The sequence below is a fragment of the Rhinoderma darwinii genome, chromosome 13 (assembly GCF_050947455.1).
Source record: "Rhinoderma darwinii isolate aRhiDar2 chromosome 13, aRhiDar2.hap1, whole genome shotgun sequence".
Classification (NCBI taxonomy): Eukaryota; Metazoa; Chordata; class Amphibia; order Anura; family Rhinodermatidae; genus Rhinoderma; species Rhinoderma darwinii.
The window spans coordinates 56608556-56626403 of NC_134699.1; the positions used below are offsets into that span (position 1 = coordinate 56608556).

Genomic DNA, 17848 nt, shown 5'->3' on the forward strand with positions numbered 1-17848 from the left:
AGTTCTTCCACACAAAACTCCCCCAACCAACCAATTGACCAGTCATGTCTTTATGGACCTTGTGCACCGGGGCGCAGTCATGCTGGAACAGAAAAGGTCCAAACCTCAAACTGTTCAAGTTGGAAGCTACAATTGGCATTGTGCTTGGGTGCAGCTGCTCGGCCCCCATGCCATGAAGCTCCCGGTTTTTGTGCGGGTCGTTAATGCCAGAGGAGGTTTGTATTCTGCAGTTATTGAGTCAGCAGATTGTTGGCAGCTTTTCTGCACTATGCGCCTCAGCACCTGGTGCCCCCGCTCTGTAACTTTTCGTGGCCGTGTTGCTTCGGTTCCTAAACGCTTCCACTTTACAATAAGATCACTCACAGTTGATGGTTGAATATCTAGGAGGGAAGAAATACCACGAACTGTCTTGTTACCACGGTGGCGTCCTATTACAGGACGACGCTGGATTTCAGTGACCTCTTTACAACGACCCATTCTATCACAAATGTCTGTAAAGGTGACTGCATCGCGAGTGCCGGATGTTATACACCTGGGGGAATGGGACTGAATGGAACACCTGAATTCAATAGATAAGTGTCCCAATACTTTTGTCCATATTTTGTACCTGAGATGGCGTTCCAGAACAGCTCATCTCTTTCACATGGCACAGCCACTTCCCACTCGCTCATCTGACATGCCAGGCTGACAGCTCCCGGTGCTTCAGTAAATCCGGCTGCTGCTTATGAATATTTGATGCGCTTCTCGCTGTAAATATTCGCACTGTACGCACACGCTGTATTGCTCTGACCTGTTGTGCTAAAGAACAGCATGTGCGAATTAACTGAGCGATTCCTGCGTCATGTGCCAAGCTCAGGTCACGTCCGGTACATCCGAAAAGGAATCCAATGCACGCGTTGCGCTTCCTGCAGTTATAGCGCTGATGCCGTCGTCACGTACATACACTATCAAGCTCTGCAGCTATTGCCGCTCCCACCGGAGCTGTCACCCAGCTTTTCAAGTGTTCTGAATGGGAAATCTGAAGGTACACGATAAAAAATGTTCCCTAAAACTGCACCTTGGGGCACCACACTGCACGGAAGCCACAAGAAACTGTCGTTTTTATTGCTCTTATGCTTTTTCCCATTGAAGACTTAAATACACGGCATGCAGTAAAAGCCACGTTCTTCATTCTTACCATTTCCAAGATGTCTGCTTGTTGTCAGTGAATGAAAGCATGCATTGTTTACGTTGGCATGCTAAAAGCCCCATCCTGTAAAGAAGTCGTACAGCTGTTTAAGCAGCACAGGTCTTTAGCCTCTAAATGTAAGCAGTGAGTCTCCATTCACTGACGGCAAGCAGAGAGCTCGCAAAATGGGTATAGATAGAGTAATATGTTTATAATCCCTTTGTAGTGCCCTTTATAAAGTGACAGCTACTCTGGTGACATTTTGTGTCTTAGGGAGCTGCTGTCGCCTCCCTTCCCCCCACCGAGATGTGGCGTTTCCATAGACTAGGAGATGATGGGGGCAGAAGAGAATGGGATTGCGTATTTGCATCCAAGTATAAATACCTTTGATCGATTGCTCTTCAATCGCTTGATTTGACTAGAGTGAATCTTCTGATTATTTGTTTGTGAATTTTCATGAGTCGTCGATTTCTTTTTTTTTCCAGGTATTAGAATCTGTCCATAAATATCCTGCCAGCGGATACTGGACAGATGCTAAAACATTGGTGTCTCATGTAATAATTTACACCAAGATTACAGATCTATCATGGCGGTCTCATTACACATTAGTCTCTAACAGTAATCTCTCCTCCAGACTGCCGAAGACGGAGACGACGCCATTGTCCATAAAGGCTTCCTTTCCGGGTCGCTGCAGACTGGCTTCTGTGACTGGAACGCAAAGTACTTTGCTCAGCCAGTTATGAAGGTAATGTTGACAGCGTGGCTGATTCTGGCTACTAACCTACAGATGTAGCAGTGCTGGGTTTGTCATTTGCAATTACTCAGGAAAGAAACTAATGATCTTTCGGCTCTGCTGCATCTGTTTAATGTATTGGGTTCAGTGGCTGTTCATGAGGTACCAGCAGTCCTTCAAGGTGATCTCGGTGTCCTCCAGGTTTGTTCTTGGTCACAATTGTGCTAAATCTCCAGTCCAGTGAAGGACATGGACAAGATGTTTCATTGAAAGTCCAAATTTCTGTCCTGACTGCATTCAGTCACCACTAGGGGGAGATTTTTGTACACAATAATAAAACATTTTGCAGTTCGCTTTTAAGCACCCTCTAGTGGCAGCTCCAGGCAGCCAGGATTTTATATTTTAACGCAGTCTATGCAGGGGATTTGGAATTAAAGGGGTATTCCAAGAATCAACAATTATCACCTATCCACAGTATAGGTGATTACTGTCTGATCACTGGGGCCCACCGATTGCGAGAATGGTTGTCCTGAACCCCCTGTACCTCCTCCCTGTTTGACCACAGTGAGGAGGACATTGAATGAATTCACAGTCGAGAATGCCCGCTGCCGCTACATTTAAAGTCCATAGAAATTACGGAGTACAGCGCTCAGTTTATCAGTCTGTTGAATGGAGTGGTGCGCGCATGCTGGGCTGCGACTCCATTCAATATCTTCCTTATTGTGAGGGTGCATTAAGGAGGATGTAGGGGTTCTAGACCCCCGTTCTCGCGATCGTTGGGGGTCCCATAGTCTGCATATTGGGAACTGCAAGAGTGGGTAGATGTTTATGGCCAGCTTCAGAAGCCATAGACCATTAATTCTCAGCCAAAACATGCTACTCCAACTTTATCTTCCCAAGTTCATCTGCTGCCCAAATAATACTTTACTTTGTTTTTGGGGGTCGGGCAATTTTGTTCTTGACAGGGGGGTCCCTTTGGCCACATTAACTAGTACGTGTACTAGATGGAGGGTCTTCATTCATGTTTTAGATTTGGCGGACGTCTAGAACAGTGGATACGTCTGGAGAGGGGTTCTTTATAGAGTTCTGTTAGCTGTAGTGCGGCAGCTCTGGGCATCAGGCACTGGGATGCCATACCCTGGTTCAGAAGCATTTAGCCTCACTTTTGCTGTTTGTGTAACTGCCCCGTGTCCGCCCAGGTACCAGAAGAACATGACGGGGAGAGCCTGGTTCGTAAGGAGCGTGAGTGGCGCTTCCTGCGGAATTCCAAGGTCCGGAAACAAGCACAACGCCTCATACAGAAAGGTGAGAAGCCCCGACGTATCCTGTACACCATTCACTTCCTTCTGTCTGACATCCATGAATTACATCTCCCGCATCTCCCCTCATGTCTCTCTGCCTTCCTGTTCTCCATGCCATGAAGACTGGATTACAGCCGGAGTATTAGATTTTTCTTTCCTCTGTGCGGAGATGAGATTTTAAGTGTCTGTGACTGTATTAACGCGGCGCCTTTCCTGCCAAGCACAGTTAATCTGAGCTGACAAGTGTCCAGTCCCAGATCAATATCCATCCTCCCGCCGCCAACTTCATTTATTAATATGTGTGTGATAGAGAGATGTAGCCGTGGGGGGCTCTGGCCTCGGGTCTGTAAGGAGCCACAGAGTCCCTGAAGATGAGGACACAAGGAGATGAGCAATGAACGTTTTATAATCCTGTCGTCTTGTCTTATTTATCAGGCATCACTAGGCTGGACGATCAGATCTTTATTAACCGCAATCCAGGAGTTCCCTCCGTGGTGAAGTTTCATCCGTTTACTTCCTGTATCGCGGTAGCGGACAAGGACAGTATCTGGTAAGGCTATGACTAATGGTTAGGATCTAGTATCGGCGGAATAATATTTATATTATTCAGAAGATCATTATGACTGGATTTCTTATGTTCCTTATATCCGCAAAGACAGGGGCGTAACTAGGAAAGACTGGGCCACATAGCAAAATTTTGACTGGGCCCCCCCCCCCCCTCCGCTGGGTATCACACAACCCCCCCCCCCCCTTGTAGATAGTGCCTCCCTGTAGATAGCACCATACGCAGCCCCCTGTAGATAGCACCATACGCAGCCCCCTGTAGATAGCACCATACGCAGCCCCCTGTAGATAGCACCATACGCAGCCCCCTGTAGATAGCACCTCACGCAGCCCCCTGTAGATAGCACCATACGCAGCCCCCTGTAGATAGCGCCATACGCAGCCCCCTGTAGATAGCGCCATACGCAGCCCCCTGTAGATAGCGCCATACGCAGCCCCCTGTAGATAGCGCCATACGCAGCCCCCTGTAGATAGCGCCATACGCAGCCCCCTGTAGATAGCGCCATACGCAGCCCCCTGTAGATAGCGCCATACGCAGCCCCCTGTAGATAGCGCCATACGCATCCCCCTGTAGATAGCGCCATACGCAGCCCCCTGTAGATAGCGCCATACGCAGCCCCCTGTAGATAACACCATACAGAAACCCCCCTGTAGATGACACCATACAGAAACCCCCTGTAGATAACGCCATACCGCCCCCTGTAGATAACGCCATACAGAAGCCCCCTGTAGATAACGCCATACAGAAGCCCCCTGTAGATAACGCCATACAGAAGCCCCCTGTAGATAACGCCATACAGAAGCCCCCTGTAGATAACGCCATACAGAAGCCCCCTGTAGATAACGCCATACAGAAGCCCCCTGTAGATAACGCCATACAGAAGCCCCCTGTAGATAACGCCATACAGAAGCCCCCTGTAGATAACGCCATACAGAAGCCCCCTGTAGATAACGCCATACAGAAGCCCCCTGTAGATAACGCCATACAGAAGCCCCCTGTAGATAACGCCATACAGAAGCCCCCTGTAGATAACGCCATACAGAAGCCCCCTGTAGATAACGCCATACAGAAGCCCCCTGTAGATAACGCCATACAGAAGCCCCCTGTAGATAACGCCATACAGAAGCCCCCTGTAGATAACGCCATACAGAAGCCCCCTGTAGATAACGCCATACAGAAGCCCCCTGTAGATAACGCCATACAGAAGCCCCCTGTAGATAACGCCATACAGAAGCCCCCTGTAGATAACGCCATACAGAAGCCCCCTGTAGATAACGCCATACAGAAGCCCCCTGTAGATAACGCCATACAGAAGCCCCCTGTAGATAACGCCATACAGAAGCCCCCTGTAGATAACGCCATACAGAAGCCCCCTGTAGATAACGCCATACAGAAGCCCCCTGTAGATAACGCCATACAGAAGCCCCCTGTAGATAACGCCATACAGAAGCCCCCTGTAGATAACGCCATACAGAAGCCCCCTGTAGATAACGCCATACAGAAGCCCCCTGTAGATAACGCCATACAGAAGCCCCCTGTAGATAACGCCATACCGAAGCCCCCTGTAGATAACGTCATACCGAAGCCCCCTGTAGATAACGTCATACCGCCCCCCTGTAGATAACGCCATACAGACGCCCCCCTGTAGATAACGCCATACCGCCCCCTGTAGATAACGCCATACCGCTCCCTGTAGATAACGCCATACCGCTCCCTGTAGATAACGCCATACCGCCCCCTGTAGATAACGCCATACCGCCCCCCTGTAGATAACGCCATACCGCCCCCCTGTAGTTAACGCCATACCGCCCCCCTGTAGATAACGCCATACCGCCCCCTAGATAACGCCATACCGCCCCCCTGTAGATGGCGCCATACAGACGCCCCCGTGAAGAAAATGTCATACAGACGCCCCTGTAGATAACGTCTTACAACCCCCCCTGTAGATAACGTCTTACAGCCCCCCTGTAGATAACGTCTTACAGCCCCCCCGTAGATAACTTCTTACAGCCCCCCCGTAGATAACTTCTTACAGCCCCCTGTAGATAATGCCATACAGCCCCCTGTAGATAATGCCATACAGCCCCCTGTAGATAATGCCATACAGCCCCCTGTAGATAATGCCATACAGCCCCCTGTAGATAATGCCATACAGCCCCCTGTAGATAATGCCATACAGCCCCCCCTGTAGATCACGCCATACAGCCCCCCCTGTAGATAGTCTTGCTGCCCCAGCCCCCCCTGTAGATAACGCCATACAGCCCCCCTGTAGATAACGCCATACAGCCCCCCTGTAGATAACGCCATACAGCCCCCCTGTAGATGGCGCCATACAGACGCCCCCGTGAAGATAATGCCATACAGCCCTCCCTGTAGATAACGTCTTACAGCCCTCCCTGTAGATAACGTCTTACAGCCCCCTGTAGATAACGCCATACCGCCCCCCTGTAGATAACGCCATACCGCCCCCCTGTAGATAACGCCATACCGCCCCCCTGTAGATAACGCCATACCGCCCCCCTGTAGATAACGCCATACCGCCCCCCTGTAGATAACGCCATACCGCCCCCCTGTAGATAACGCCATACCGCCCCCCTGTAGATAACGCCATACCGCCCCCCTGTAGATAACGCCATACCGCCCCCCTGTAGATAACGCCATACCGCCCCCCTGTAGATAACGCCATACCGCCCCCCTGTAGATAACGCCATACCGCCCCCCTGTAGATAACGCCATACCGCCCCCCTGTAGATAACGCCATACCGCCCCCCTGTAGATAACGCCATACCGCCCCCCTGTAGATAACGCCATACCGCCCCCCTGTAGATAACGCCATACCGCCCCCCTGTAGATAACGCCATACCGCCCCCCTGTAGATAACGCCATACCGCCCCCCTGTAGATAACGCCATACCGCCCCCCTGTAGATAACGCCATACCGCCCCCCTGTAGATAACGCCATACCGCCCCCCTGTAGATAACGCCATACCGCCCCCCTGTAGATAACGCCATACCGCCCCCCTGTAGATAACGCCATACCGCCCCCCTGTAGATAACGCCATACCGCCCCCCTGTAGATGGCGCCATACAGACGCCCCCCTGAAGATGACGTCTTACAGCCCCCCCTGTAGATAACGTCTTACAGCCCCCCCTGTAGATAACGTCTTACAGCCCCCTGTAGATAATGCCATACAGCCCCCCCTGTAGATCACACCATACAGCCCCCCCCTGTAGATAACGTCTTGCTGCCCCAGCCCCCCCCTGTAGATAACGCGATACAGCCCCCTGTAGATAACGCCATACCGCCCCCTGTAGATAACGCCATACCGCCCCCTGTAGATAACGCCATACCGCCCCCTGTAGATAACGTCATACCGCCCCCTGTAGATAACGCCATACAGACGCCCCCGTGAAGATAACGTCATACCGCCCCCTGTAGATAACGCCATACCGCCCCCCTGTAGATAACGCCATACCGCCCCCCTGTAGATAACGCCATACCGCCCCCCTGTAGATAACGCCATACCGCCCCCCTGTAGATAACGCCATACCGCCCCCCTGTAGATAACGCCATACCGCCCCCCTGTAGATAACGCCATACCGCCCCCCTGTAGATAACGCCATACCGCCCCCTGTAGATAACGCCATACCGCCCCCCTGTAGATAACGCCATACCGCCCCCCCCGTGAAGATAATGCCATACAGACGCCCCTGTAGATAATGCCATACAGACGCCCCTGTAGATAATGCCATACAGACGCCCCTGTAGATAATGCCATACAGACGCCCCTGTAGATAACGCCATACAGACGCCCCTGTAGATAACGCCATACAGACGCCCCTGTAGATAACGCCATACAGACGCCCCTGTAGATAACGCCATACAGACGCCCCTGTAGATAACGCCATACAGACGCCCCTGTAGATAACGCCATACAGACGCCCCTGTAGATAACGCCATACAGACGCCCCTGTAGATAACGCCATACAGACGCCCCTGTAGATAACGCCATACAGACGCCCCTGTAGATAACGCCATACCGCCCCCTGTAGATAACGCCATACCGCCCCCTGTAGATAACGCCATACCGCTCCCTGTAGATAACGCCATACCGCCCCCTGTAGATAACGCCATACCGCCCCCTGTAGATAACGCCATACCGCCCCCCTGTAGATAACGCCATACCGCCCCCCTGTAGTTAACGCCATACCGCCCCCCTGTAGATAACGCCATACCGCCCCCCTGTAGATAACGCCATACCGCCCCCTAGATAACGCCATACCGCCCCCCTGTAGATGGCGCCATACAGACGCCCCCGTGAAGAAAATGTCATACAGACGCCCCTGTAGATAACGTCTTACAACCCCCCCTGTAGATAACGTCTTACAGCCCCCCTGTAGATAACGTCTTACAGCCCCCCCGTAGATAACTTCTTACAGCCCCCCCGTAGATAACTTCTTACAGCCCCCTGTAGATAATGCCATACAGCCCCCTGTAGATAATGCCATACAGCCCCCTGTAGATAATGCCATACAGCCCCCTGTAGATAATGCCATACAGCCCCCTGTAGATAATGCCATACAGCCCCCTGTAGATAATGCCATACAGCCCCCCCTGTAGATCACGCCATACAGCCCCCCCTGTAGATAAAGTCTTGCTGCCCCAGCCCCCCCTGTAGATAACGCCATACAGCCCCCCTGTAGATAACGCCATACAGCCCCCCTGTAGATAACGCCATACAGCCCCCCTGTAGATGGCGCCATACAGACGCCCCCGTGAAGATAATGCCATACAGACGCCCCTGTAGATAAAGCCATACAGCCCTCCCTGTAGATAACGTCTTACAGCCCTCCCTGTAGATAACGTCTTACAGCCCCCTGTAGATAATGCCATACAGCCCCCCCTGTAGATCACGCCATACAGCCCCCCCTGTAGATAAAGTCTTACTGCCCCAGCCCCCCCTGTAGATAACGCCATACAGCCCCCCTGTATATAACGGCATACAGCCCCCCCCTGTAGATAACGGCATACAGCCCCCCCCTGTAGATAACGGCATACAGCCCCCCCTGTAGATAACGGCATACAGCCCCCCCTGTAGATAACGGCATACAGCCCCCCCTGTAGATAACGCCATACAGCCCCCCCTGTAGATAACGCCATACAGAACACCCCTGTAGATAACGCCATACAGATCCCCCCGTAGATAACGCCATGCAGACCCCCCCCCGTAGATAATGCCATGCAGACCCCCCCCGTAGATAACGCCACACAGAACCCCCCCCCCCCCGTATATAACGCCATACAGAACCCCCCCCCCCTCCCCCCAAAAACAATTTGACTGTAGGGGATATATGTGTGATCGCTGGCAGTGATAAGGAGAACCGGGGGACCGAAAGTCCCCCGAAGTTCTCCATGACTAACCTCGGACTTCCGGCGTCTGCGCAGTTCAATAAAAATGAAAGGAGCGCTGGTCACGCATGCGCACAAGCGTGACCCGTGCGCAGGTCATTTCTATGGAGATGCAGACAGACGCCGGAAGTCCGAGGTTTGTCATGGAGAACTTCGGGGGACTTTCGGTCCCCCGTTCTCCTTATCGCTGGGCGTCCCAGCGATCCCACATGTATCTCCTATCCTGTGGATAGGGGATGCATGTCTTTTGTAGGAACAACCCCTAAAGTGGCGTCGCGCTGTAGCAGCCATAGCGGCTGCTAGCGGGGCCTCTGGCCATGGGAAGGGGGGCTCATGCTGCGGGCCCCGTAGCAGCCGCTACGGTTGCTATAGCGGTAGTAACGCTACTGCACAGAGATCATGAGAAGCTCTTCAGGGACAACGTTTATTTGTAGGGTACCATGAAATGCCGTATTTATATATTTGTAACACCCTATATCCTAGTCCAGCACCCTATATTCTGGCACTCCTGCTGTCCCGCATGCACTTGTACCATGACTTGCACCATTCATGCCATTTCGGGAGCAAGAATAACCCATGGATACCAATATATTGGAATTTTGCACCTATAAAGCCACTAGTAACCTCTTGAATGGAAGGTGAGAATTTAGTTAATAAGACCAGATATTAAGCACATACTCAATTCAATTCAATCCTGTCCTGACAAGACGGACATTGATTTAAAGGAGGCCTTTGTAATGCCCAAACATTGAGAGCTGTAGAATGAGGTGAGGCCGGTCCTCTGAGATCCATTTTTCTTCATTGGCTTTACTGATCGTATGCGAAGACCATAACTTTGGGGACAAGCTGGAGAACACATGAAGGTACCCATTGCTGGCACAGAGCATGGTATTGTGAAATGTACTGATGTTTATTACCCTTGTTTGATGGATTGCAGCTTCTGGGATTGGGAGAAAGGTGAGAAGCTGGATTACTTTCACAATGGTAACCCGCGATACACCCGCATTACAGCTATGGAATATCTGAACGGACAGGACTGCTCTCTGCTACTGACTGCTACAGGTAAGGTTGAAGCTAGGAGGTTCCATCTCTGCTTGCTGGAGCTCTAAGCCCGGGTCTGGGTGTTCTAGTGTTTCACTGTTGTGTCTATGAAAGAACCGGTGATGATTCTATTGTATCAATAGATGATGGCGCCATCCGAGTCTGGAAGAACTTTGATTATCTCGAGAAGAATCCTGAGATGGTCACCGCTTGGCAGGGGTTGTCCGACATGCTGCCAAGTACACGAGGTGAGACAAGAATGGAACCACTTTTTGGATGGGTGTTGACTGGTGTAGGAAGTATCTCCACATACAAAGGAGAGGTTTTTCCAACTTCTTCTACCTTGCCCTCACAATGGGGGATTAAAAGGGGACATAACGGATCAGAAGTTATTTCGTGTTTTTATCTTGTGTCCCAATCGGCTTCATAGGAGTTACTGGCAGGTACTGAATGGAGTAGATTGAAGCATCTCATGGGGGTTTAATGTTTTATTATGCGGGTGCTGGGAATAAGCATGGTGACTGATGACTTCTTCACTTTTTTCCTGAAAAGGAAGCCTGGCACGACGAGTCTCTATTTACCTTGATCGTAGTAAGCAAGGAGGTAAATTTACCATCAGTTCTCAATGTCTTGTGGGCAGGGGTAAACCGTTACTTTGTAGGCGAGTTTTCAGTTCATTTTTACCCGTTTGTAGATGGAAACTGTCAATATGCAGGCTAGCTGCTGTTGATGGATATTATTATTCTGTGTATGAATACTTCTTATCACATCATAGCATCCAATATACTTATTAACCTAAAAATACAATTTGTACATAAACTGCAGGGGGTATTTAGGGTCCAGAAACAAAAGTACTGAATAAAAAAACTTGATAAGAATACCAGATCCGTCAACTGCTGCTTGTTGATGGTTTCCATTAAAGGGTTGTTCTCCAGTCTATATTCTCTAGTTCGTTTTTCTTGAGAAGCCAGGGTCCATGCATGGATGACCCATTCATTTTAATGGATGCTGTTCAATGCCTTATTTTCCTCTGGTGGAGAGGAAATTATAATTTTTTTTAAGAGGCTCCCTTGGTTAATAATAGCCGATTATTAGGTATCCAAACATTGGAAAACCCCATGAATTATCTGTACGCCAGGGGACCTGCTCATACATAAGAGGTTATCCAAAATGGACAAACCTTTTTAGTAATACCCCTGTGTAATGAAGATAAATCCACAGTATTAAAATGCTTTTTCCTCAGGGGCAGGTATGGTAGTAGAATGGGAGCAAGAAACAGGACTACTCATCACGTCCGGTGATGTCCGCATTATCCGAATATGGGACACTGACCGAGAGATGAAAGTGCAGGTGAGTAACAACAGGGTACCGCATCGAATCTCCATTAATAGCGTACTCTATAATTCAGAAATCCCACGGATTAAGCATAAAACGATAGCGCTATGAGTCAAATAGAATAACTACTTGATCCAAAAGCTAAAGGGTCTGAATGTGGAAATATAAAGTATGGGGGCAGAAGGAAGGGTTAAACAAGCACTCCAGGAAAAACTGATATACTACTGCATAATCTGAGGGGGCGGAGCATGGGATTCTAAAAAGACCAAAGATGGAAGTCATGCTCCGCCCCTTTTGGCCCTGCCCCAGGAATAACACCGTGTATCAGACTTTTTTGGAGTGTTCCTTTACGGGCATTGTGGAGGCACAATTGAGATGACTTGGGCAGTAATTTGCAGATGTCCAGTGGTCTGGAAAATTGTTGAAGCGTTCTGGATTATCAGAATTTAACAACCTATGACGTGGTGCACTTTATATCATCTTAATCGTGACTGTATATCCTTTGCAATCTTTCCTTAGGACATTCCCACCGGAGCAGACAGCTGTGTGACCAGCTTGTCATGTGACTCTCATCGCTCCCTCATTGTGGCCGGCCTAGGCGATGGCTCGGTTCGTGTGTTTGACCGCAGGATGTCACAGAACGACTGGTACTGTCCTGGTTTCTGCCACTTGTTGACCATAGGTGGCAAAATATAAGAGTTGTTGGGTGATATAGGATTTCCCGCAAAGTCCAACACAGATGATCCTTCTGTCTAGCAGGTGGGATCTGCTGATACATTATATGGTTGGCAAATCCCCCTGGGATCACAGAAGCTAAGTGACCAATAAGAGCGGCTAACTTGATTTTCCAGATGAGCAGTGATCACGTATTGATACTGAGGTACCACTGTGACATTGAGACACACACAGCTTTATTATCAGCCCGATAAAGCACATCTCTTATTTCTGAGAACACCATTTATAACATTTCAAAAGCGATGACAGCCGATTACGGCCCCAAAGTGAAGAACTTCTTTAAATATCTTCTGACCTTTCATGGGTGGGCCCAGACGTGGCGGATTTGCTGCAGATCCGCATCTATTTACAGTACTGTACACGTGGATGGGCTTTTCAAAACCCCATCCATATGTACCTGGGTTTGTTTTTTCATTGAAAAAAAGTGAAATCTGGATGAAAAATCTGCAGCTTTTCTCCTACGTGTACAGATGGCCATAGGGTGAAATTCACTACAAAATTCACATGTAACACATGCAGTTTTTGACACAAATTCACGGCAGATAATTTGGACCCAGCCTATCATGATCCAAAACCCTCGGTCAGGCACAATGCTCCGTCCGTGTTGGCTCCACTCAAGAATTTCTAAACAAAAGCTGACGGCACTTTCATTAAAATCAATGGGACTTTATTGCCCCATTGGGACCCATGGGCCCTTCTAGTGACTGAGCGTCTAGGCTTTCAAACTCTAACCGATTACACCTTTGGACTAGTGTCAATGACAGGGGCAAATGCAGGATTTTTAAAGGGGGTTTTCAAATGCGTACTTTTTAAACCATCTTATTTTTGCCACGCTCCCGCTACCTTCTGGTTTTTACACTGAGTATTGGTCTGCATGTATCCACCAGCCTAGGCCCTTATATTACAAGCTCTAATTTGAAGGGCAAGGCTAGTGGATATGTGCTGACCCCTGTAGATAGTGCCCTCACACACTGCCCCCTGTAGATAGTGCCCTCACACACTGCCCCCTGTAGATAGTGCCCTCACACACTGCCCCCTGTAGATAGTGCCCTCACACACTGCCCCCTGTAGATAGTGCCACACATACACACTGCCCCCTGTAGATAGTGCCACACACACTGCCCCCTGTAGATAGTACCCTCACACACTGCCCCCTGTAGATAGTGCCACACACATGCCCCCTGTAGATAGTGCCACACATACACACTGCCCCCTGTAGATAGTGCCACACATACACACTGCCCCCTGTAGATAGTGCCACACATACACACTGCCCCCTGTAGATAGTGCCACACATACACACTGCCCCCTGTAGATAGTGCCACACATACACACTGCCCCCTGTAGATAGTGCCACACATACACACTGCCCCCTGTAGATAGTGCCACACATACACACTGCCCCCTGTAGATAATTCCACAGATGTAGATAGTGCCCCCTATAGATAGTGCCCCAGGCCACAACAAGCAAGCACACTTGTCCCCGTTCCCACGCTGTCTTCCAGCGATGCAGGCCTGGTCTCTTCTGACTAGGCCTGCTCCAACCTAATTATGCAAGCGACACGATTACGTCCTTGCGCCTCATGCATCACATGAAAAGCGCCGAATAGCAGGGAAGGGAACTGATGTATTATAAGAGCTTTCAATTTTATGTAAGGGCCTACCACGCCAGCGGGGAGGGCCGGGGAGAGAGTGGGGCCTGGAGCCCCAATGATCCGACTCTGGCCACACAGTGGTTTCTGGGCAACTGGAATCCCCCCCCCCCCCATGTTTGCCCTGAATGATATATTTAAACAGCAGCCTATAATATGCTAAGGGTGTGCAAGGCACAAGTAGGGAATCTGTCATTTCCCTTAGTATTAATGCAATTCCCTAATATATCCTTCAAGATGGCTCCAAGGGTTGTCTGAAATTAGAAAAAGGGCACAGCTTTTTCTTTTTTGGACTTTCCAGCTCCAATTCATGGACTATGTCTGGTATTGCTGTTTAGCACTGTTAACTTGCATTAGGTTGAGCTGGAATACCAGAGACAGCCTATAAACTAGAGTGGAGCTGTTTCTGGGGGGGAAAGCTGACAACTTTTTCTAATCCTGTGCAGCCCCTTTAACTGCTGCAATGCAGAATTCAGGTTGGCTTTATTGCCGCAGTTCTCTGACAACCCCCTCTTTGTGTTTTCAGCCGCGTCATGACCTATCGCGAGCACACTGCATGGGTGGTAAAGACGCATCTCCAAAAACACACAGACGAAAACATCTTGAGTGTCAGGTACAGTCCTTTTCTTTGAAATTCGCGCCTTGTCTCACGTCTTATGTGTTTTGCTGTATGAAATGTAATCTTCTCTATACACAGTGTCAATGGCGACGTTCGCTGCTTTGACCCCAGGTTACCTGAATCGATAAACACGCTACAGATTGTCAAAGGTTTGACTGCACTAGACTACCATCCCCAGGCCAACCTATTTGCTTGGTACGTTATAGTTCTGTGGCCCGTTCTGTGTATGCCCGTGTTGTATATACTAGTCTTATGGTGTTCTCTCTTTTTTTTTTCCAGTGGTTCTATGAACCAGTTTATTGCTATTTACAACGGCAACGGAGAGTTGATAAGTAACATCAAATACTACGATGGATTCATGGGCCAAAGAATTGGAGCCATCAGCTGCTTGGCTTTCCATCCGCACTGGGTTAGTGTCTCTAGTATCGGTCCAGGAGGTTTGGGGCAGATAAAAGATACTTCATTACACATCATTCTTACATCATAACCATCTCTGGTCATTATAACTATAATTGTAATACAAAAATGTTGTGATGTTCTCAGTCTTGTATATTTTCCCCATCGTAAGCTTAGACTATAGGTTTGTGAAAGGGGCGGAGCTTGAGCTGATGGCAAGCAAAAACATTTAAAAAAAGCTCCACCCCTTATTGTTCAGAAACATGGGGAAAGCCATGGTAGAAAGGCTACTTCGTCAAATTTCCTTATTAAAAGTAAAATTGGCCACACACGGGACTGAACAGCGCTAAGGCCTCCAATGCTACTCGTTTCTGCCATTTCGCGCCCACTTTGGAAATGTTTTCATTGCCACAAACCCAGAATTTCATCTTTCTCAGTCACCCAGCTGCCTGCGTTTAATACATAGGTCTACCTCTGCCCCTCAACCCCTTTCCCGATACTGCATACTTCTTACGGGGCACAAGGTGAAGAATGTGTGGTGTTCTCCTGTAGTCGGTCAAGGAGCCTGCCTGTGAAAGACTATCTTCCAGTTTCTGCTTGGGAGCAAATCAGTCCCAAGAACATTACTGAACGTGCCTCTGTTAGCATCGTTCTCTAGTCGAATATGTTTGACAGTAAACTTGTTTCTCTCTCTTTTTTTTTTTCTCCCCGTAGCCTCACTTAGCTGTTGGCAGTAACGATTACTACATGTCTATTTATTCGGTGGAGAAGCGAGTGAGATAGCCACTGGAAGGAGAAACAGGGACTGGCCTCTTGGCTTCCTCTCCTAATCTTCCTGTGTTTTGGACAAGAATCTTGACCTTGCGTGGTGATGACATTCGAATGCTGCTTCTTAGAACCTGAAGACCTCTCTGAATGGATTAAGTTAATGAACCAATGACCGGACTATACGAAGGTTCCCTTGTCTCCTCCGGTCTACTCCTCATTCTTATTTTGTGTTTGTTGATTTTTTTTTTTTTTTAAAACCGCCAATTGGATTAAGGGAGCTTTGTATATACATTCAACCCATTGATATTTGGCGTGGCGGGCAGGATGTCTGGTTTGAATCCTTATTAATCCGGCTGCTGTTTTGGCTGATTCAGGACCTGCTCTTGCTCTTCCATTTTGAGGGCACGTAGGTGGTAGGCGTTCCTGTAGTGCAATGGGAAAGGACCGCTCCCAAAAGGATCAGTAAGGGTCGGACAAGTGGTCTCGGATCCTCCGCACACAAAACGTCATACTCTGCCTCTGTGGTTGAAGAAGCTTTACCCAAACCAGCAGTTATTTTTTCACGGTGGTGGTTTTGTGGGAGAAGCCACAGTCGACATCAGTTTGGAGCTCCCTTTTATCTCTGTAATAAATATGTGCAGGGGAAGCAATGGGAGGGTAAGAGCATTGACAAAGACATTTTATCACTGCATAAAAATAGCTGCCGTATTTCATTTATGGGGAGATAGGATGGTGCCTATACACATCTGACTAGAAGGCGTGAGTTATATTAATGGGAGCATTCAACGGTAAGATACATTTTATATGACTACTGGTGTTATATTAACACGGTGCGTCTCAGACTAGAGTGCGCCCTCGGCCATGGATTGGGTTTTAACTACCGATCCTTCCGCATGGCAAGTTTAGTGTTTTAGAACGCCAGGGATCACTAAGGGATGATGACCACGCAGCATCCGGTCCACACGGAGCCCAGTATCGGACACATGAACCTTTTTTTTTTTTTTGGTGACATTTTTTTTAAAACCACTCTTCTGAGTATTACAGTGAGCTCTCAGAGCTTTGCTTTGACCTATTCATCCCAGAGGCTCTCATTCACATTGCACTTTGTCACCAAATCCTCTTTTTTTTTTTTTTTTCTCCCAGACTGGGCTTTTGTTGTTTACACTGTTTTAACTAAAATCTCTAGTTTTTAAGAAAATGCAAAAAGAAAAGAAGGGACCATGTTCCAGCATCCACAGAAGAGTGCAGTAGAATTAATCTAAGAGGCGACGTGTTCCATGCGCCTGGAACGTCGTTGCGGTGGGGCTCTGACTGGGAGTGATATATAATATATATACACGTATATTTTTCTTCAAAACGTACATCGTGAGTAGGACAATATCTAGTTTTCGCCTATTTATTTTAACACAAAGAGGAGAGGAGGGTACGTCCTAAAGGAATGTGTGGGATAATAGGAGAAAGATTCATTAAATATTAATTAAACCAGGGAAATGAGTTTCTGTGTCTTTTGTTGGAGGAAAACTCTTCGGGGTATGAGCTTAGGACGGCAAAATTAAGTCTTTAATCCTGCTGTATGGAGATGAGCCAGGCGGCCCGCAGACCTGCGACTGGCAAGTGAGGGGGTACAATGTGAGTTGTAATATATATATATAAGTGCTGAGACTTCTTGCCCAGGAGACCCAGAGATTTAATTAAGTAGAGACGGATGAAACCTTATACAAAATGCCGCCATATATAGAAAAGTTTTAATGTCGATGTATGAATGTTACTTATTAATAGCGTTATCTTGGGATGCATAGCCCTAAGATTTTAAATAAAGTTTTTCTTGATTTTTCGACCACATCTATGTGTAGGCAGCCTGGCTCCCATTAGTGTGATCATGCAGACTGTTACTCCTTGATGTCAGGTCTGTCCTAGTGATGACCGGGAGCCAAGTCAAATCATTTTTAATTATTTTTGTGCTTTCATCGATATACCCATCCTGCTGTCTTCTGAGTAACTTTGCAGACACAATGCATTACTTGTAGTTACATCATGTCTTTTACTCCAATCTCAACCAGAGCTACATTCCTTTTGTTCTAAGTTTGCATAACCTCACATCTACCCGCTACCCCTTTTTTGGTCAA

General features: G+C 48.5%; 1 protein-coding gene and 1 long non-coding RNA gene across 5 annotated transcripts in view; one reads left to right on the forward strand and one right to left on the reverse strand.

The window, feature by feature from the left end:
* The window catches only part of RPTOR (regulatory associated protein of MTOR complex 1), a 220386-nt gene extending 203173 nt beyond the window's left edge, over positions 1 to 17213 (forward strand). For 2 of the 4 annotated variants that reach the window (XM_075846163.1, XM_075846164.1), the window contains exons 24-35: positions 1803 to 1913; positions 3101 to 3206; positions 3638 to 3752; positions 10114 to 10238; positions 10361 to 10465; positions 10770 to 10820; positions 11461 to 11567; positions 12072 to 12199; positions 14466 to 14552; positions 14637 to 14753; positions 14838 to 14967; positions 15669 to 17213. In XM_075846163.1, the coding sequence (XP_075702278.1) occupies positions 1803 to 1913; positions 3101 to 3206; positions 3638 to 3752; positions 10114 to 10238; positions 10361 to 10465; positions 10770 to 10820; positions 11461 to 11567; positions 12072 to 12199; positions 14466 to 14552; positions 14637 to 14753; positions 14838 to 14967; positions 15669 to 15737 (1251 nt within the window). In that variant the 3' untranslated portion in view covers positions 15738 to 17213. The remainder of the gene's footprint in view (positions 1 to 1802; positions 1914 to 3100; positions 3207 to 3637; positions 3753 to 10113; positions 10239 to 10360; positions 10466 to 10769; positions 10821 to 11460; positions 11568 to 12071; positions 12200 to 14465; positions 14553 to 14636; positions 14754 to 14837; positions 14968 to 15668) is intronic. The other 2 variants (XM_075846165.1, XM_075846166.1) reach the window with 1 other exon arrangement.
* Positions 1 to 17848, reverse strand: part of LOC142666196 (uncharacterized) — a 145815-nt gene that overhangs the window by 46026 nt on the left and 81941 nt on the right. The gene's annotated exons all lie outside the window — the stretch shown is intronic.